We start from the raw sequence: 21717 nt of genomic DNA, 5'->3' as shown, positions 1-21717 counted from the left end.
GCCTCTGTGTCCATTGATCTCAAGTCACGCAAACAAAAGGAGGGAGGCTTTGTAAATGAGCCGTGAGAAGGAAGTACTGAGGTCCTTAGGGCATGGGTCACTGATTAGGGCACCTGCCTCAAACTTTTTTTTTCGAGATGGAGTCTTGTTCTATCACCCAGGCTGGAGTGCAGTGGCACGATCTCGGCTCACTGCGACCTCTGCCTCCCGGGTTCAAGCAATTCTCCTGCCTCAGCCTCCCGAGTAGCTGGGATTACAGGTGCCTGCCATCACACCTGGCTAATTTTTGTATTTTTAGTAGAGACGGGGTTTTACCATGTTGGCCAGGCTAGTCTCGAACTCCTGACCTCACGTAATCCACCTGCCTCAGCCTCTCAGAGTGCTGGGATTACAGGCATGGGCCACCGCACCCAGCCTGCCTCTAACTTTTTTTTTTTTTTTTTTGAGATGGAGTCTTGCTCTGTTGCGCAGGCCGGAGTGCAGTGATGCAATCTCGGCTCACTGCAAGCTCCACCCCCCGGGTTCACACCATTCTCCTGCCTCAGCCTCCCGTGTAGCTGGGACTACAGGTGCCCGCCACCATGCCCGGCTAATTTTTTTTTTTTTTTTGTACTTTTAGTAGAGACGGGGTTTCACCGTGTTAGCCAGGATGGTCTCGATCTCCTGACCTCGTGATCCGCCCGTCTCGGCCTCCCAAAGTGCTGGGATTACAGGCGTGAGCCACCGCGCCCGGCCTGCAAGTTTTTCTAAAGTAGATGCTTCTAAGGAAAATGGAGGTCAGCGCCTGTAGTCAGGTTTGGGCTGGAACCAAGAGAAAATTCTTTTGGCAGCATTGATTTTTCTCAGGCAGGCATGCCACGGGGGCTAGGTCTGCATCCTGGGCACGTGGTCTTAGGCCAGTGGCAGCCATGCTGAAGTTGGGTCAAGTCTCTTGGTATGTGGGGGTTGGACAAAGTTGTTCTTGCCAACAGTCTTGTGGTTCTCAGATAACACCTCCTGGGCTGATGGGAAGGTCACATGAACAGCATGTCAGCCCAAGGCCTGGCACATACTAGGTGCTTGGCAGATGTCGTGTCTTATGCAGGGATTAGGTTCTGAGCTGAGCAGACACTGAGAGCTTTGGACGGCCCTCGACAATTGTCCACATTGCCCATGACACCCTGTTGAGTGCGGTGCACTGACCCAGAGGACGGCTTCTGTAGCCTGACTCAAACGTGGCAGGTCCTAAAATTCTGCCATGAGAATTTTCCTTCCTGATGAGATGGTCACAGGGGTTAGATATGCCAGGCTGAGTTGTGGCGTGCATAAGTCTTCAATCGGAGGATGGACGGTGTGGAGGGGTCCTGGGATTAGTTCACAAGAACGTGTATGGACAAGGAACAAGATTCACGAGCTGAGTCTCTCAGGCTTGTGTTCAAACCTCACTTCTGCCATTTCTATGGCCTTGAAGAAGTAACTCAGTCTTTCTGGGCCTTGGTGTGCTCATCTGTGAAATGGGCATAGTAGGACCAACCCCATAGGGGGTTGTGAGGATGAAACGAGATTACGCATGTGAAGAGCTTATCACAGGGCTGAGCGCAGGATGAAGAGCTGGCAATGTGGAGGCTGCTGGCTTTATTATTATTTAGTAGCAGTAGTGGGATTCCTGGCTTGTGCTTCCTCTAGTCACTCGTAAATTACTGAAAAGTCGGCATTCATATCCACATTAGTGGACAATATTGTGGACACAGAACCAGGGCCTGGCCAGCCTTGCCACGTTACCTTACTAACCATGTGTTAAGCACCTGCCCCGGGTGTGTAGCGAGAACTCGGTCCTGCCCTGGGAAGTGTCTCTAGTGGGGGATGAGAGACCCCACTGGGCAGGTGGAGGCCAGGCCTGGTGTGTGGGAGCCACAGAGATGAAACACGGGCTGGAAGGCTATTGGACGTTCTCTGACAGCCACATAGTATAGATTTAAGGCTTTTCCAGCCACAGTCTCGGTTGCAACCGCTCAACTCTGCTGTGGTAGCAGAGAAGGGGCCAGAGGACCAGGGTAAAAGAATGAGTGTGGCAGGGCGCAGTGGCTCACACCTGTAATCCCAGCACTTTGGGAGGCCGACACAGGCAGATCACTTGAGGTCAGGAGTTCGAGACCAGCATGACCAACATCGTGAAACCCTGTGTCTACTAAAAATACAAAAATTAGCTGGGCATGGTGGCGCACGCCTGTAATCCGCAAGCTACTCAGGAGGCTGAGGCGGAAGAGTTGCGTGAATTCGTATCCACGTTAGTGGACAGTAGGCTCCCAGAGGCGGAGATTGCAGTGAGCTGAGATTGAACTACTGCACTCAAGCCTGGGCAACAGACAGAGACTCTGTCTCAAAATAATAATAATAATAATAATCTGGCTGTATTCTTTATTTTTTTATTATTATTATTTTGAGACGGAGTCTCTCTCTGTCACCCAGGCTGGAGTGCAGTGGTATGATCTTGGCTCACTGCAACTTCTGCCTCCTGGTTCAAGCAATTCTTCTGCCTCAGCCTCCCAAGAAGCTGTGACTACAGGCACGTACCACCATGCCCAGCTAATTCTTGTATTTTTAGTGGAGACGGGGTTTCACCATGCTGGCCAGGCTGGTCTTGAACCCCTGACCTTGTGATCCACCCACCTTGGCCTCCCAAAGTACTGGGATTACAGGCATGAGCCACCATGCCTGGCCTGGCTGTGTTCTAATAAAACTTTATTTATAAAAACAAGTGTTGGGACGAATTTGGCCCATGGACTGTGGTTCGCTGACCTCTGCTCTAGGTAAAGGGGACAGTTGAGCTGTAGTTCAGAGTTGCTGGGTGGCCCAGTGAGTTCTGTACATTGGAGTATGAGGAGTACTGGGGTATGGGCTGGATGGCCGAGGCGTTCCTTGAGTGCCGTCATCTGTGTAGGATGCCATCTTGGAGGTGAAGTGAGGAGCACAGGATCAGATTTCCATTTGAGGACTAGAATGGACTCTGGCAGCCAGGTGGGGGCTGGCTTCCAGGGGCTGAGGCTGGAGGCTATAGCTGCCGTCCTGACAGGAGAAGGTGTGGTCAAAGCAGGCAGGGGCAGGGAGGGAGGGTCTGGAGTCACCAGTGATGACACCTCTCCCTCGGCCACACACCCCAGGAACTCCGCCTCTCCGAGTGTGTTAACCTGAGGGAGGTGGAGAGGAGGTTTTCTGTTCACTGACCCTGAGGGCTGCTGTGGAGGCAGGGACATGTGATGTCACTCTGAGCAGTGACCCTCGCTTTGTATTTCAGACATCAATGAGTGCAGCAGCAGCCCGTGTAGCCAGGAGTGTGCCAACGTCTACGGCTCCTACCAGTGTTACTGCCGGCGGGGCTACCAGCTCAGTGATGTGGACGGAGTCACCTGTGAAGGTGCGGACGCCCCTGCTTGCTGAGGGGGAAAGCCACCCGTGGCCTTTGACATGACATCTGCCATGATACAGCAGCACGGCCTCTGACTTTCAAATCCACGGGAAGAGCCTGCTGGGATTTCTTCACCTGGCAAACCTTCCATGTCCACCCTTGGAGGCTAGTGACTGGTTTGCTGTTTTCCCTCCAACTGAGATTTTTTTTTTTTTTTTTTTTTTTGAGATGGGATATTGCTCTGTTGCCCAGGCTGGAGTGATATGGTGCAATCACTGCTCACTGCAGCCTCAGCTTCCCGGGTTCAAGTGATCCTCCCACCTCAGCCTCTCAAGTAGTTGGGACCATAGGCGTATACCACCACGCCTGGCTGATTTTTTTCATTTTTTAAAAATTAGAGACGGGGTCTTGCTGTGTTGCCCAGGCTAGTCTCGAACTCCTTGGCTCAAGTGATCCTCTTGCTTCAGCCTCCCAAATTGCTGGGATTACAGGCATGAGCCACCGTGCCTGGCCCCCAACTGAAATTCTAATATACTTTTCCCATCCTTAAGCATGAGGGTGGGAAGGCAGCAAACCACTCCTGACTTGTTGTTTAATAATGTGCATGGTGGTGATCGTGATGTGCACTGGGACCTTGGGCCGCACATCTCAGAGCTTGGTGGTGGTGCATGGCCGAGAGGTAAGGGAGGTCTCACGGACCACCTATATCCCTGACTCAGAGGTCTAACTCTTCGTCTGTAACATGGGGATTAACTCCAGCCTCACCAGATCATTGGAGGATTAAACCAGATGATAGCCATTACAGGCAATTAAGGGCAATTATGATGATTACCGTTTTCGTGTGTAAGGTGTGTGTATATTTTGTTTGCTTGTTTGTTTTTGAGACAGAGACAGCTCTGTCACTCAGGTTGGAGGGCAGTGGTACAAATACAGCTCACTGCAGCCTCCATCTCCTGGGATCAAACAATCCTCCCAGCTGTGCCTCCTTGAGTAGCTGGGCCCACAGGCATGCACCAGTATGCTTGGCTAATTTTTTTGATTTTTTGTAGAGATGGGGTCTCACTTTGTTGCCGAGGCTGGTCTCGAACTCCTGGGCTCAAGTAATCCTCCTGCCTTAGCCTCCCAAAGTGCTGGGATTCCAGGCATGAGCCACCGCGCCCAGCTGAGTTGTGTTCCTTATTGTTGAACTGCGGTCCATGTTTCCCCCTGCCCGCCACTTGCATACTTCACACCATGAACTTGCTGTGTGACCCTAGGCTAGTCCCATCGCCTCTCTGAGCGTGATGGTCTCTAAGGCTTCTTGTCTTCAGCTTGTCCCGTGCTGCTGCCCTCCCGGGCCCCAGTGCAGCCCCCAGGGTAATGTAGCGTGGCCAGCAGCCATGGCCAGGTGCCAGGACACTGAGGCTGAGGTGGGCTTTGCCGTTGCAGACATCGACGAGTGTGCCCTGCCCACCGGGGGCCACATCTGCTCCTACCGCTGCATCAACATCCCTGGGAGCTTCCAGTGCAGCTGCCCCGCGTCCGGCTACAGGCTGGCCCCCAACGGCCGCAACTGCCAAGGTGAGCAGGCGGCATGCCCTGGCGTCCCTCATGCTGTGCTTGGGGCTCTGCGGTGTGGTGGGACTGAGGCCGGGCTCGGGGGCTGTACTTCCCCAACCCAAGGGCCACAGCACAGATGCATTCAGGAAAAGGAGGCCCTCCCACCATCCAAGGGGTGTCCTGGGGTCCGTAGCACCTTGGTCTCCCACACCCAGGCCCCAGCATACTTGTCCTCTGGGTTGTCTGAGCCCCATGACGGCTGCATCCAGCAGGAACACTTGAGCCCTCCTACGTTCTCCTCAGCAGCCCCTAAAAGGCTGGAACAGAGTTCTTTAGGAAGATGCCCACCAGGGAGGAAGCAGTCCAGGCCAGGGGATGGCGTGGCCTGGTGTGGGATGGCCCAGGGACACTCATGACTGTGGGTCAGCTCCAGCATGGACTAAGTGATGGGGGCCAGTGGCATTGGTTCCGCATTCAGCCCCCATTTCTATGAACGCTCTCGAGGGCTGTGTGTGCCACACAAAGCCATCCGACGACCATCCATTCAGTCACTGACAGCGGGTGCCGAGTGGGTGTTTGTGAGCGTGTGATCCCCAGTGTACACGCTGGGCCCAGAAGCTGAGTCATGGAGGTGGGGCTGTCCAGCCAGTGCCTCGGGAGCCCCACACAGGGCTGTGGATCCTGGGGCTCCGGAAGCCTCCTGGGTCCCACAGATGTATGTAGCTTCTGGTCATGAGGAAGGTAACTTTGATGAAAGGCAGACAGGAGCTGCGGTGTTTCCTGGGAGGCCCCCTCTGCTTGCCCTGGGCCTGAGCCGGGTTGTGTCTGCATTTCTGATGGAGCAAATGACTTTTCTCCTGGCCAGGCTCCCTCACCGCAGCCTGGGGTCCCGCCCAGACTCAGCATAAACACATTCCTGAGCCGGGCCTTTGAGGCTGGGGAGTGTTGTCTTTGCCACCGATGCTCAGGCATTTGGCACCTCTTAATGGATGTCTCCCAGGGCTGGTGACAGCCTCTGAGCCCCGCTGTTTGGCTGCTCCAGAGTCTGTGGGAATTGGGCTGCTCACCCATCTCCAGGGGCCTCTCGGTGTGGTGCCCCAGGCCCCATCTCAGGAGTCCCAGTCCTGGTGGTTCTAGTCCACCCTGAACAGCCACCAACCCCAACATACAGGGCAAGACGTATGATCCCTCGAAGCCTGTTTTTCTCATTGTTGTGTGGAGCTAGCAGCTCCTGCCCTTTTCTCCTAAGAGGTTGAGTCACACCTCGGGTAAGGGTGCTGTGCCTTGGGAGCCGCAGAGAGGCCCTGGGTGGTTAGTGCATGGACTCTGGCACCAGCCCGCCTGGGTTCAAAGCTCGGCTCTGACATTTATAAAATATGTAACCTCAGGCCGGTCTCTAAAGCTCTGTGAGCTCCTCATAAAATGAGAATCATAATAGTATCTGCCTCATTGCGTTCTTAGGAGGATTCAGTGAGTTATCCTGCCTTGTGAGGCACTCCCAGGACCCGTCATGCAGTGTTTACTTTTACCATTGTCACACTCCCTCCATGGATTGCAAATGATAAGTTAACACTCTATAAATGTAAATATCCTATAAATGTAAGAACTGGCACAGGACACTGCTCTGAAGATCAGCCAGTGGAGGGCATGGATGGCCTGATCACCACCCCTAACCCTAGTTGATGGGAGGCCTGGGCTCCTCCGTGTCCAGATGGGGATGGCTCCTGCAGCCTCTGCCTTCATTGTGCTGCTGTGGGGGTCTCTTGCAGACATTGATGAGTGTGTGACTGGCATCCACAACTGCTCCATCAATGAGACCTGCTTCAACATCCAGGGCAGCTTCCGCTGCCTGGCCTTCGAGTGCCCTGAGAACTACCGTCGCTCCGCAGCCACGTAAGTCATCTGGACCATGCCATCGTCTGTCTGTGTTGGCCTTCCTGGTGACCCAGCTCCCGGGTGGATGGGTTATCAGGCTGTGACCTCAGTGTCCTCCCATGAGGGACGCAGGGCACTCACCTGATCCCTGGCCCTCAAGCCTCTAAATGCTAGTGACACTGGTCTCAGAAAGTCAAAGGAGTAACTGCAAACGAATCTGGGGTCTATAGTCATGCTTTCAGGCCAAGGCTGTGCACGGAACCAGGCAGAAACCACAGCCCTCTGTTTTCCTAGGGTGGAGCCTTGGGCAAGTTCTCTGGGCCTCGGTTTTCTCATCTGTAACATGCAGATGTCAGAACGTGCTCTGACTCAGATGCGTAGGTAACAGTGTCTCCATGTCAGCCCAAAGTCAGGGAGCTGATGTGACTTGTTGGACATTGTTGTTAGGTGCCTCCCTGAAAGCCAGAATTCGTCCAGCCTGGTGACTGTGTGGGAACAGCATCAAAGATTCCAGATCCTAAACGGGGGGCTGCGTGCCCCTATGTCTTTGTAAGCTCACTCACTCCTAGGCCATCACGGCGTCCACTTGAGACCACGGTTCCCACTTCCTATCTCCCTTACCCCTAATTGTATTCGTCAAGTCTCATTTAGTGCTACTGTCAGTTGCTTCAGGAAAAGCTCCACGCTGGGACAGATCTCAGGACTGTGGACTTGTGACCTCCCCCAGCACTCTTAGTGTGCAGTGCAGGCAGCCAGCAGTTTCCCAGGCCTTGGCCTCTTGACCTTCAGCCTGCCTTGGGCTCTTGGCCAGCTGCCCCCACCACCTGAGGGTCAGTGGTAGTGTTCACCGCCTGACCCGAGGGGCAGCTGCCCTGGCTCATGGCATAGCAAGGCTTCTGGGTCACCGAGCGGCCCTGTTGTCCCTGGCAGCCCTCCATATTCTTCCTGGCATTGGGATGGCCCGTTGGCTGGCCCGGCCGCTTCCCTGATCTGCTGTTTCCCAGCATGGGTTTCTGTCTGCTTGAAAACCCAACATCTTGTTTCCTTCCTGAGCTTGGGTTAGGAAAAAGCTGCCCCAGAACTGGGTTTGCGAGTCTGTAGCATCCTGAAGAGCTCATGGTTATGCAACAGCCTGGCAGGCAGTGACAGTGCTTCTCTGAGCCATTAAGAAAGTTCCATGGCACAGCTGGAGGCTGTGCAGCCGTCTGTCATTGTAAGTTCGCTCTCTCCCCAGCCTTTGTCAGTGCCTGGGCTTGAGGATTCCAGGAGGCTGGCTGTGGTTGTGACCTCGATTTCTAGCTTGCACACAGTCATGAAACCACCTTTTGACAAGGAGGAGGCTGCCCTGCACAGGGGCCCTGGCGCCTCCTAGCCCGAGGGTGGGCAGGTTGGCCATGTCTGCTAAGGTCAGGGCTGAAATCGGTGGAACCCAGCTCCACCCCTCATGTTTGCTGTGGAAGCCTCTGCCACCCTCAGTGCTGGAGAAAGTCATTTCTTCCTGGACCTACTGTGTGCGGGCACCTGGGTAGACAGTGAGCCCACAGAGGCCTTTGTCCCTGCACTGGCTCGGCCTTTGGAGCGTGTGCTAAGAGGGAGGAGGGGCCCCGACCTGGCTGGGCATGAGGGTGGGCAGGGGCTGTCTGGAGTGGGCCATGCCGGCATGAAGGTGGAAGGGGAATCGAATCAGGCAGAAGGGGCGGGAGTACGGACACGTGTGGTGAAATGGGGAGTTCAGCCTGAAACCTGGGCCCTGTGTGCTGTGCAGTAAGGGACTGACCTGCTGGGCGCCTGGCTTGTTCCAGCCTTTGGACTCCCGGGGTTGATAGCAAGGAGGGCCCACGGCCTCTCAGCACTGCTAACCCCTCAGACTGGAGTTTTGTATTTTACAGCCCCTTTTCCTGCTCATCAAAAACCTAAACTTCTTAAAGCGTTTTTTCATCTAAACTTCAGAAAGCAATTTTTAAAATCTAAAAGAGCCATATTGAGGAGGGATCTGTGGCCAGTGCTTCTGTGGTTAACAACTCAGCAAGAGTGCCTCACTCGGGAGCCTTGACAGACAGGACTGCAGAGTCCGCTTCTGCGGCTTTCTCTCTCTCTCCAGTCACACGGCTTCCATCTGGGGAACATCCTGGCGGCCAAGGGCTGGTAACTGGAGCATGACCCAGGAAGCTGGGCCGCAAACCACAGGGCTCGGCCTTGTGGACAGGACCAAGCTGTTACAGTCCTCCCCATACAATTCCCTCCTGCCCGCAGGAGGAAGTGTGCAAAGCTGTCCCACAGCCTTTGATGGGGCCGGGCACATCCTCTTTATCCCCTCAGTGGGGCTGGCCCCTGATGACCTGTGGTCTAGAAAGCTGGAGCAAAGCCAGGTGGCCTTGGTTGCCACTTCTTGGGAATGGGACGTGAGTGAACAGCTGTGGGCCTGAGGGTGTAACACGGTGACGGTGGCGGAGATAGAGCCGTCGATGGCCCCCCTGCCTTGACCAGTTCCTGGGGCTTGTCTCCTGGATGACGAGCATGTGAAAGTCACGAAAATTCCGGCAGGGATGTCCACAAGCACCTGGGGTGGCCAGAACTGCTGTGCCTCCCAGGAGAAGGAGGGGACCTAGAGGGCCTTTTCTCTCTGGTGTGTGGTGGCTTAGGATCATCTCCACAGAGCTTGGAGTGTTAGCGTCAAATATGTTGAACTGGCAAGTTGGAGCACATTGTTCTCTAACACATGACATGGCCCAGGATGCGTGGCCTGCTGAGGGGACATGTCTGGAAACCAGGGCCTGCATGGCAGGCGGGGACGGGACGGGCTCGCCTGTGCCCTGCTCTGTAATAGATTCAGTGATGACAGCCCGTCCCTGACCTCGACACACTGGCTAAAAGGGATTTTTAGGCCGTTCCCAGTCTGACAGGCAGTTTGCCAGATAATTATGTTTCTGGTATTTTATTAAGTTTGAGTAGAGCAAAGTAGGATCATTGAAGCCAGGACTTAACCAGGAAAATCAAGGACGTGTTTATTTTTGTGCATTAGTCATTTGCTAAGCACATAGCAGGTGCCCCAGGCCCTGTTCTTTGTCCAGAAGGAGCCAGCCCAGAAACCCCTAGTGTAGAGAAGGTTTTGGGGTGCTCTGAGGAATGACTGTGTGGGGTTGGAGGGGAGCCTCCAGGGAGAAGTGACCAGCTCGCTGTGTGTGATGACAGCGTGAGCTGTACCAGAACATCACGCACACCTCCCATTGCTTTCCTCCGGCATGCTGGGTGAACGCTTCCCTCTGGCAAAACAAAACCCCACCCCTGATTAGTACCGGCCCTGCTGAGAGACGCAGGGAAGCTGAAATCCCACCAGGGCGACTCTAGCGCCACCTGCTGACCAGCCCCATCCAGACTGGTCCCAAAGCTGCTGGTGTGTGTGCGTGTGCGTGTGTGTGTGTGTGTGTGCCTGTGCGTGTACACTGTGTGTGTAAAAGCTTTGAAGTAAGACAGGCTGACTTTGAAAGCCAAGCCTGCCCCTTACTACACACCATGGAGCCATGAGCAAGTTCTGTGTCCTCACTGGGCATCTGTCTTCCCGCCAGTAGAGCGGGAGGACGATGGGAGACAGTGGTGGGAGCGAGTGCGGTTCACCTGCAACCAGGAGCACAGTTCCTGGGTCCCATGCTCCTCCCCCAGTTGACGGACGCTTCGGTTGCAGCTCCTCAGAGGCCCCCATGGGGAAGAGCTCTCAGATCCTGGAGCACTCCTGTTTGGCCTGGACCTGGGCATCTCTGGGGCAGGCTGCCACCAGCAGCACCCGTGCCCACCTTCTTTCCTGCCTCTGCTTTGGGCCCCTCCCAGGCAGTGCCCCTGACTCCCAGGTCAGTCGTTTCTAAGAGCTTGGAATGGTCATTAGCCAAGTAAATGCAAGGCCTCCTGTCAGTCCCGACAAACCTGGAAAGAGGAGGTAAAAGGAGATAGTCTCAATAAATGCCTCAAGCAAGTCCAAGTAACCCAGCACGAGACACAGAAACTTAAAAAGCCAAAAGGGAGATGTGATGGAAAGCCAGGACGAGAGGATGCTCCTGACTGCAGAATCCAGACACAGCCCAGATGGCGGGACTTCCTGGAGCATCTGGGCCAGGTCCTCTGGGGCTCTGCACCTGGGCCCTGCGTCTTAAGGCAGCCACCTTCAGAGTGTGATGGGCCAGGAGTTCAGGACACAGGAGACGACCCCTGTCCCATCTTGTGACGAGAAATTAGAACTTGTTACTATCCTGTAGCAGGAAGATAATACCTATCTTCATCCTGTCACAGGAAGTTAGAAGCTGTAACAGGAAGTTGGAATCTGTGCTCATCCTATACAGGAAGTCAGGACCCATCCCCATCTCCACCGCAGGAAGTTAGAACCCATCCCCATCTCCACCCCAGGAGTTTGGGACCTGTCCCTGTCTCCATCGCAGGAGGTTGGGACCCGTCTCTGTCTCTACCGCAAGAAGTTCGGACCTGTATTATTTAGGGTTCTCTAGAGGGATGGAACTAATGGAATATACATATATATATGTATATGTATATATACACACATATATGTATATTCCATTATATATACATGTATACATATATACGTATATATATTATACATATATGTATATTCCATTATGTATATACACGTGTATATATATGTATTATATGTGCATTAGTGATTTGCTAAGCACATAGCAGGTGCCGCAGGCCCTGTTCTTTGTCCAGAAGGAACCAGCCCAGAAACTCCTAGTGTGTGTGTGTGTATATATAGTACATGTATATTCCATTATATATACAAAGGGGAGTTTATTAAGTACTAACTCACATGATCACAAGGTCCCACAATAGGCCATCTCCAGGCTGGGAGCAAGGAGAGCAGTCTGAGTCCCAAAAATGAAGAGAAATGAGTCCGATGTTTGAGGGCAGGAAGCATCCAGCATGGGAGAAAGATGTGGGCTCGGAGACTAGGCCAGTCTCTCTTTTCATGTTTTTCTGCCTGCTTATGCTGTAGTCGTGCTGGTAGCTGATTAGTCGGTGCCCACCCAGATTAAGGATGGATCTGCCTTTCCCAGCCCACTGACTCAAATGTGAATCTTTTTTGGCAACACCCTCACAGAAACACCTAGGATCAATACTTTGTATCCTTCAATCCAATCAAGTTGACACTCAGTATTAACCATCACAAGTCCACCCCTTGTCAACTTGAACCCATGCACATCTCCTGAGATCATATATAATCTTCAAATAAAGACAATAATAAGGTCATAATTATGCCTAACATAACACAACTCTCCTTCGTACAACCAGAAACTCACCAATCCCCAACCTAAATACTATTATATAAAGTTAACGATATTTAAATGCTGAGGTGAATTCAGTAAATCGTATGTCACTTGATAAAGGAGAAAGGAAATAAAATGAAGACATTTTTGTTAGTACAAGTGTATACATGCGCAAACATTTTTGTTTGTTTTTTGTTTGTTTGTTTGTTTATTGAGACAGAGTCTCCCTCTGTTGCCTAGGCTAAAGTGTGGTGGTGTGATTTTGTCTCACTACAACCTCCACCTTCCAAGTTCAAGTGATTCTCCTGCCTCAGCCTCCTGAGTAACTGAGATTACAGGTGTGTGCCACCACACCCAGCTAATTTTTCTATTTTAAGTAGAGATGAGGTTTCATCATGTTGGTCAGGCTGGTCTCGAGCTCCTGACCTGAAGTGATCCGCCCACCTCGGCCTCCCAAAGTGCTGGGATCACAGGCATGAGCCACAGCGCCTGGCCATGCTTTTAACAAAAGAAGGAGGAAATACTCATGACAATTACAGCCCTCGTTTCTGCAACTGGTCACATGGGTCTTAGCTGGTATTGATGACTACCTTCTTCTACTACCCATTCTGTATTCTCTTTGCCTTCAGCAAGCACCTTGGCATATCGTGGTTTTTTTCCTGGTGGAGTGACCCAGACCTTCATTCCTAAAGGGTCTGGGTCATTTGTAGTCCTGCCTGGATTGGGCTATTGTAGTTTCCCATTGACCTTAATCACAGGGCATGGTAATACTAAGAGATGCCCTAATGGATCTCCTGTGTTCCTTGCATACTCTAACTTATCTTCATTATGGAGTAGTAGACTGATTTCATCTTGATAGTCTGAGTCAGTCACCCCAGCCAACACTGCACCTCCCTTCTTAACCTGTTGAGTTAAAGGTAGGAGGAGCCCAAAGTGTCCAGGTGGCAATCTTAACTTCCAGTTTAATGGAATCTTTGTTGTGTCTCCTGGTGGCAGCTAAGACCTCTGAAACTAAGACCTCTAGGCCAGCAGAACGTAATGTTGCAGGAATAGGAAGAAAAAATTTTGCTAGTGGATCACTAGGGGTGATGGTGAGTGGTGCCACTTCCATTTCCACCCTTGGATTCCTGGACCCATGAATCCTGGCTATGGAAGAAACAGTGCCATATATTGGATGCTGATTCAGAGCATACATGGCCTTCTGGAGAACTTTGCCCCAGCCCTGCAAAGTACTGTCACCTAGTTGGCATTGTAATTGTGACTTCAAAAGGCCATTCCACCCTTCTATCAATCTGCTGTTTCAAGACAATGGGCAACATGGTAAAACCAGTGAATTCTATGAGCATGAGCCCACTGCCGTACCTCTTTAGCCGTAAAGTGAGTGCTTGCATTCCGTGAACCCACGGATGGTAGTCTTGGCAGAAGCATTGTGTGCAGGACAGGCAAACCCATATCCAGAGTAAGTATCTATTCCAGTGAGGACAAACCTCTGCCCTTTCCATGATGGAAGAGGTCCAATAAAATCAACCTGCCACCAGGTAGCTGGCTGATCACCTCGAGGAATGGTGCCATATCGAGGGCTCAGTGTTGGTCTCTGCTGCTGGCAGATTGGGCACTCAGCAGTGGCCATATCCAGGTCAGCCTTGGTGAGTGGAAGTCCATGTTGCGGAGCCCATGCATGACCTCCATCCCTGCCACCATGGCCACTTCGTTCATGGCCCACTGGGCAATGACAGGGGTGGCTGGGGGAAGAGGCTGAGTGGTGTCCACAGAACGAATCATCCTGTCCACTTGCTTATTAAAATCCTCCTCTGCTGAGCACTTTTAAGTGATATGATGAGCACTCTCATGTGATACAAATATCTTCACAGTTTTTGACTCAAAAGAGGTCTATCCACATACCTCTTCCCCAAATTTCATTGTCACCAATTTTCCAATCATGCTTCTTCCAAGTCTCTGACCATCCAGCCAAACCATTGGCCACAGCCCATGAATCAGTGTACAATCGCACATCTGGGCATTTCTCCTTCCATGCAAAGTGCACAACCAGGTGCATTGCTTGAATTTCTGCCCACTGGAAAGATTTCCCTTTGCCACTGTCCTTCAGGGATGTCCTGGAAAGGGGCTATAGTGCTGCAGCTGTCCACTTTTGAGTGGTGCAAGCATATCGTGCAGAACCATCATCTGTGAACCAGGCCCTAGTCTTCCCTTCCTCTGTCAGCTGATCATAGGGAACTCTGCATGAGGCCATCAGTGCAGGATGGGGGACAGAAGGCAAGTTGGCAGGAGTGGAGACCATGGGCATTTGAGCCACTTCTTCATGTAACTTAACTTGTGCCTTCAAGACCTGCTCAAGCCCGATCACATATATACCACTTCCATTTGATGATGGAATGCTGCTGTGCACAACCAACTTTATGGCTAGATGGGTAGAAAGCACCCAGTTCATGATGGGCAGTTCAGGTCACATGGTGACTTGATGACCCAGAGTCAAACATTCAGTTTCCACCAAGGCCCAGTAACAGGCCAAGAGCTGTCTCTCAAAAGGAGAGTAGTTATCTGCAGAAGATGGCAGGGCCTTGCTCTGAAAGCCTATCGACCTCCACTGTGATTCACCTATGGGGGCCTGCCAAAGGCTGCAGACAGCATCCTTATCTGCCACTGACACCTCAAGCAACATTGGATCTGCTGGATCACATGGCCCAAGTGGCAGAGCAGCTTGCACAGCAGCCTGGATCTGTTGCAGAGCTTTCTCCTGTTCTGGACCCCACTCAAAACTGGCAGCCTTTCAGGTCACTTGATAAATGGGCTGGAGTAATACTCAAATGAGGAATGTGTTGCCTCCAAAATCAAAATAGGCTCACTAGGCGTTGTGTCCCTTTCTTGGTTGTAGTGGGGGCCAAATGCAGCAACTTATCCTTCACCTTAGAAGGAATATCTCAACAGGCCCCAAACCACTGGACCCTTAGAAATTTTACTGAGGTAGAAGGTCCCTGAATTTTATTATCGGATTTATTTTTCATCCTCTGGCATGCCAATGTCTCATCAATAAGTCCGGTGTGTTTGCTACTTCTCACTCACTGGAACCGATCAGCATAATGCCACCAATTTTAATGGACCAGCGTGATATCTTGCAGAAGCGAAATGCAATCAGGGTCTCTCTGAATAAGATTATGACATGAATAAGATGATGACACAAAGCCGGAGAGTTGATATACCCCTGAGGTACGACAGTGAAGGCATATTGCTGGTCTTGCCAGCTGAAGACAAATTGCTTCTGGTGGGCCTTGGAACAGGAATGGAGAAAAATGCATTTGCCAAGTCAGTGGCTGCATACCAGGTACCAAGAGATGTGGTAATTTGCTCAAGCAAGGAAACCACATCTGGTATAGCAGCTGCAATTGGAGTCACCACTTGGTTAAGCTTAACGATAATCCACTGCCATTCACCAAGATCCATCTGTCTTCTGCACAGGCCAAATGGGAGAGTTGAATGGGGATGTGGTGGGAATCACAGCACCCGAGTCTTTCAAGTTTTTGATGGTGACACTAATCTCCTCAGTCCCTCCAGGGATGCGATATTGTTTGTGATTTACTGTTTTTCTAGGTAGAGGTAGCTCTCATGGCTTCCATTAGGCCTTTCCAACCATAAAAGCCCTCACCCTACCAGTCAGGGGGCCAGTGTGGGGGTTCTGCCAGCTGCTAAGTATGTCTGTGCCAATTTTGCATTCTGGCACTGGGGAAATGACCACAGGATGGGTCCGGGGACCCCCTGGACCCACTGTAAGTCAGACCTGAGCTAAAACTCCATTAATTACCTGACCTCCTTAAGCCCCTTTTTAACTGGAGGGTCACGATGACATTTTGAGTCCCCGGAATCAACGTCAGCTCAGAGACTGTCCAGTATTCCCCTAAATGTCTGATCATTTCCCTTTCCCCAGTGCACAGTTACTCTGGTAAAAGGCCGGAAGTCTCTTTGGGGAAAGATGGGAGAAAGATTCACTGCATAAATTGTCAGTAATGTAGTGGGGTCCTTCCTCAAGGGGACCCGGCCTCCCCTTCATTTAAGGGGTTCCGAGTCTGTAAACTGGTTCAAGTCTGGAAATTGATTGAGGGGCCATGATTCTCTGTTTTTATAATTCAAATTAGTCTTTTGTCCATGTGACCTAGAAGTTTTCTGCTTATACAAATCAAGTAGGAATGCAGTAGGCTTCCTATCAATTTCACTTCTAGGAACACTGATTAATTAGCCAATGCCAGAGCTCTACATGAGTCAGACTATTCCTATTGCCGCTTTGCCTCTGCTGTCCATTACAGTAGCTACACCCACCTTGCCTTTGACGGTTGAGTGCTACCACTTGGGCACTGCCACCTCAGGATCCAATTATTTCCATTGTATTTAAATTTTATAGTTGAGTGACTGCGGTTCCCACTGTTAGATCTGACATACTAAGAAAAGCAATTACAGGGCTCTTCAAAGATGCAGATGCTGCCTTCACAAATCTATTTTGAAAGGCATTGGTAAAGGATATATCTTCTGGACCCTCCCAGCTTGGATGAGTAGGTCTAAAGTGACTAATCCACTCCACCATCCCGATCTCCCTAAGCCTTTGGATCCCTTCCTCTACATTAAACCAAGGAAGACCAGGCATTTCCAGCTCGCTCACAGTGGGCCATCTCTTCATCCATATTTCAGCTAAACAAGCAAATAAACTGTTAGAACCTTTTTAAACTCCCTGAGTTGCAACATTAAATGCAGAGTCCCTGCTTAGTGGGCCTAAATCAGTAAATTCAGCCTGATCCAATGCTATGTTCCTTCCACCATTCTCCAACACCCTTACTATCCATTCTCATGCCCGTTCTCCAGATTTTTGTTTCTATAAACTTGAAAACTCAAGCAGTTCTTTTTGAGTGTAGCTCACTGCCTCATGGGTCACACTCTCAACCTCATCTCTAGGGACCTGCCAGGACTTTAGTCTAGCTATAGGTCTAGAGGCAAACGGCAGTGTTAGGGGTGGCTCCTGAGGAGAATCAACATTATCTTCCCTGGCAACTGCCTCACAGGAGGCCATCACTGTTGCCTCAGGCAGCGGGGTTTATCTCCTCAGACAAAGGTGGAAAGGCTGACAGGTAGGGGAGGGGATGTTGCCACTACTAGGGATGGGGAAGCTGTTAAGCTGTTTCTTCTGACAAAAAACATTCATCAGAGTCTACAAACTCAGTGTCCCTAGCTTCATCAGGCTCCTCCCACACGTCCCCATTCCAAGTTGCAGAGTTCCGCTGTTTTCCAATCAGTGCCCTCACTTTAACTGTAGACACCTGGCGAGGCTGTGCATGCATCTTTCATTGCAGATCAGCCACTCGCATGATAAGAGCTGGTGTCTGTTTTTCCACAATTTCAGCTCTTCCTCTACGGGAGATAAGACTCTCACTCAGGGCAATCTTAGCAGATTTGAAGCTCAGTATCTGCTTCTGAAGCCGGGAGATAGAATCCCTGAGTTCATCATTTTCCTTTATCACTTTTTCCACTGAACTTAGGAGCAAACAACCAGCTTCATTATGTTCCTTGGTTCTCCACATATGATCAAAGGTATTATGTATAGAATCACTAAACTTGCCTCTCATGAGTGATGAATCAGGAGTTTCAAATGCATTTATTTTGCGTAACTTTCTAAACAGTTCATGCCAAGGACTATCAGTGTTCTCCATACTATTAGAAGTAGAGTCCTTAGCATTTTTGGGTCTAATCGTTAACCAGCCAACTCCAGAAACCCCAAAACCAATGAAAGAACTCCATCTTTAATATTCTGTTCCTCTAGAACCACTCCTGGTACCCAAATCTGTAGTAGTTAGGGTTCTCTAGAGGGATGGAACTAATGGAATATGTATATATAAAGGGGACTTTATTAAGCATTAACTCACACGATCACAAGGTCCCACAATAGACCATCTGAAGGCTGAGGAGCAAGGAGAGCCAGTCCAAGTCCCAAAACTGAAGAACTTGGAGTCCAATGATCGAGGATGGGAAGCATCCAGCACGGGAGAAAGATGTAGGCTGGGAGGCTAGGCCAGTCTCTCTTTTCAGGTTTTTCTGCCTGCTTGTGCTGTAGCTGTACTGGTAGCTGATTAGTTGGTGCCCACCCAGATTGAGGGTGGGTCTGCCTTTCCCAGCCCACTGACTCAAATGTAACTGTCTTTTGGCAACACCTTCACAGACACACCCAGGATCAATACTTTGTATCCTTCAATTCAATCAAGTTGACACTCCGTATTAACCATCACAGGACCCGTCCCCAAGTCTCCACTGCAGGAAGTTAGGACCCACCCCTGTCTCCACCCAGAAAGTTAGGACCTGTCTCTGTTTCTATTACAGGAAGTTGGGATCTGTCCCCATTTCCAATCCAAGCCCTGAACTGGCCCTGTGGACCCAGATGGGGTACTGGCCTGGAACACAAGGGCTTGGTGACAGGAAACTGGGAGCCGACCTCACTGGCTGAGCATAGATATGGCTCCCTCACTCACTTTGTGACCTTGGGAAGTGGGAAGGCCACATTCTGTCTGAGCCTCAGTGTCTTCATGTGAAAAATATCACCGAAGCCACTGTCATGGTGTGGTGGCAGTGATCACACTAGAGAGTATGTGGTGAGGAATAGCTGAGCACTTGGTAAACGGCAGCAGCTCTGTTTGCTAGTGGCAGAGATAGTCATTTCACGGGTCACCTCCGAGACCCACCCAAGATCCCTGTGTACCCCTGGCCACTGCCTGGGTGAGGGCCTGGGAAGGGCAAAGGTGTGCCTATGGAGTGCCCGTGGGGTGGGGCTCTGCCAGTGAGGAGGGGACGCACCTCACTCCGGGCACAGCCCTTGGTCTCCCAGCCACCTAGTGCCCCAGACGGTGTTGGAAGAGGCTAGTGCCTGAATCAGCAGCCTGGAGGTCCACGGCGCCTCCCGCAGGTGAGTGAGGGGCGCCCTGCGTGTTGGCTGAATCAGCCAGAGGGGCGGCGGGAGGCCCCGCCTGCCAGCCCCGCATCCCTGCGCTCTGCCGTTTCTCCGCTTGCTGGACCGGCCCTAACCCTCTTCTTGTCTCTCTGCCCACTTTTCTTGCAGCCGCTGTGAGCGCTTGCCTTGCCATGAGAATCGGGAGTGCTCCAAGCTGCCTCTGAGAATAACCTACTACCACCTCTCTTTCCCCACCAACATCCAAGCGCCCGCGGTGGTTTTCCGCATGGGCCCCTCCAGTGCTGTCCCCGGGGACAGCATGCAGCTGGCCATCACCGGCGGCAATGAGGAGGGCTTTTTCACCACCCGGAAGGTGAGCCCCCACAGCGGGGTGGTGGCCCTCACCAAGCCTGTCCCCGAGCCCAGGGACTTGCTCCTGACCGTCAAGATGGATCTCTATCGCCACGGCACCGTCAGCTCCTTTGTGGCCAAGCTTTTCATCTTTGTGTCTGCAGAGCTCTGAGCACTCGCTTCGCGTCGCGGGGTCTCCCTCCTGTTGCTTTCCTAACCCTGCCCTCCGGGGCGTTAATAAAGTCTTAGCAAGCGTCCCACACAGTGAGCCTCGCGTGCCTTGGTTTTATTTGGCATGGTTGGGAGTCTGTGCCGCTTGTTACCTGGGGGTGAGCTGGGCACTGGCCGCCGCCTGGTACCCCCGAGGGGAGTGCTCCCCATTAGCGGGTGTGTACTCGGGGGTCTCTGTTCACAGAGCCCACTGTCTGTACTGACAGGGAGGCTGGGCCGGGCACATCATTTCACATGTGTTAACTCATCTTCATTTGTGTTGAACCCAAAGAATAAAGGTGGTGGTGGAGAAGGGCCCTCAGATTGCTGAGCACAGTCCCCTCTCATTTTACAGATGTGGAAACTGAGGCCCAGAGAGAAGGGGAAGGGTTAGCTAAGGTTGCTTGACCTGCTGTGGCCACGCCAGGTCGAGGAAGCGGGTCTGCTGGCCCCTGCCCGGTTCTCTGCTGTATCCCCGGAGGTGAGCGTTTCACTGAGACAAGAAAGCTCTCTCCTGAGATTCAAGCCTCCTGTTCTGTTTGTCTTGATCAGAAGCCCAAATCTGCAGTGCAGAAACACGGAATGCAGTTGTGGCTTCTAGGATGCAGCTCTTGCCTCAGTGAAGTTGTTTGCGCCCACTGAGAATGCTGGCCCTGTGCCGGGGGAGGCAAAGGACCACACAATACGTGTAGTGCTCACAGGACCCTCCAAAGGCCCTTACACCAGTCCTACCAGGCAAATGGCCATCCTCATGGAGACTCAGAGAGGGCAAGTGATTTGCCCAAGATTACACAGCTGGTATCCGAGCTCTGGTTTACTGACTCTGCAGATCTGGCTGTTGCATTCTGCCACGATACCTCCACTGAGGGCCTTAACCCCCTCCTCCCTCCGTCTCCTCCATCATGGTCCAGCCAAGCCAGCTACCTCCCCGCCTCTGCTGCTCCCAGCGTCCATTCACCTCCCCTACAGCTCATTCTTTGCTTTGCAGCTGGAATGATCTTTTAGCCTCTGCCTAAAACCGTTCCTGGTTTCCTTACCATTTGGGTTAAGGCCTCCGGATCCTTAAGATGTCTGAAGGCCGTGCCTAACTTAGTCCTTGCATGCAGTCTCCAGCCTGGTCTTCACTTGTTCTGCCCTTGCCCACTTCCCTTGAGCCGTGCTGCAAGCTCTGCTGCCTCGGGCTCCTGGCCCGTGCTTTGCACCCTTGGCCTGAATGTTGCTTAAGCTCATGTGCCTTCCTCAGAGAGGCCTTTGCTGCCACCCCTGGCTTCTGCTTTCTCTGTCCATCGTTCTCATGACCCCTTTCCTTCGTGGTGCTTGTGACAGGCTGCGGTTCCTGTTGACTTGCGTTTCACGTTTGTCTTCCCCACCTTCCAGAAGGCTCTGTGAAGGCAGGGACCAGGTCTGTCTCATTCAGTGCGGTGTTCCCAGCTCCTTGCAAAACATCTCACGTGCAGAAGGCGCTCTGTCAATGTCTGTCCAGGGAACAGATGACTCTGCCAGCCCTGGCTTATGTCACTAGCATTTCTGTGGCTGTGACACTGTGCTTATACCGTCTCCAGGCAGAAATCCAAGCGGGGAAGGCAGATACCCCAGTGGGGTCAATTAAAGAGGACCGCAGGGTTCTTCCATGGAAGCAGGGATTGGGGGATGCCCACCTTGATGCCTAGTGAGGAAGATGGACCTGGACAGACAGATAGCCCCATACCTTGTGCTGAGGCAGCTGTGATTGTGCCATGGGAGCACGAGCCCTTTTCCCCGTGGCCCTCGCCACTTTGTCTCCCGGCCCTCTCTCTGATCATGCCTGGTCTGCACCAGCCTCGAGTCTCCCATATTCTAGTACATTCTCCAAGATGCAGTCCAGGAGCCTCTCTGAAGGACCAGTCTGGTTACGATGGTCTGATCTTCCTTAGAACCTTCCATGGTTGTCTTTTCCTAGCAGATGAAGCATAGCCTCCTTGGAATGGCATTGGAGGCCTGGCCTGATCTGGCCTCTGCCCACCCTTTGAGCTGCACCTGCCCCGCTCCAGCTCATCCATGTGCTTGTGCCCTGGCCCCACGGAGGGGCTTGCGCTTCTCTGAATCTGCCTTCTTGTGGCTTCAGCATGTGCCATGCTGTCCTCTGCAGACTGCCATTCTCCTTGCAGACT

At 52.0% G+C, this 21717-nt stretch overlaps 1 protein-coding gene across 2 annotated transcripts in view; it reads left to right on the top strand.

Annotated features, from left to right (window-relative positions):
* Positions 1–21717, top strand: part of FBLN1 (fibulin 1) — a 97404-nt gene that overhangs the window by 41519 nt on the left and 34168 nt on the right. Inside the window, exons 12-15 of one of the 2 annotated variants that reach the window (XM_007976079.3) lie at positions 3275–3394; positions 4814–4945; positions 6694–6817; positions 19175–19625. In XM_007976079.3, coding sequence (XP_007974270.3) covers positions 3275–3394; positions 4814–4945; positions 6694–6817; positions 19175–19529 — 731 coding nt within the window. In that variant the 3' untranslated portion in view covers positions 19530–19625. Of the gene's footprint in view, positions 1–3274; positions 3395–4813; positions 4946–6693; positions 6818–19174; positions 19626–21717 lie in introns of those variants that run through there. The other variant, XM_007976078.3, reaches the window with a different exon arrangement.

Source organism: Chlorocebus sabaeus, chromosome 19 (assembly GCF_047675955.1).
Source record: "Chlorocebus sabaeus isolate Y175 chromosome 19, mChlSab1.0.hap1, whole genome shotgun sequence".
Lineage (NCBI taxonomy): Eukaryota > Metazoa > Chordata > Mammalia > Primates > Cercopithecidae > Chlorocebus > Chlorocebus sabaeus.
Note: the sequence above shows the minus strand (reverse complement) of the source record. Positions and strands in the feature narration are given on the sequence as shown.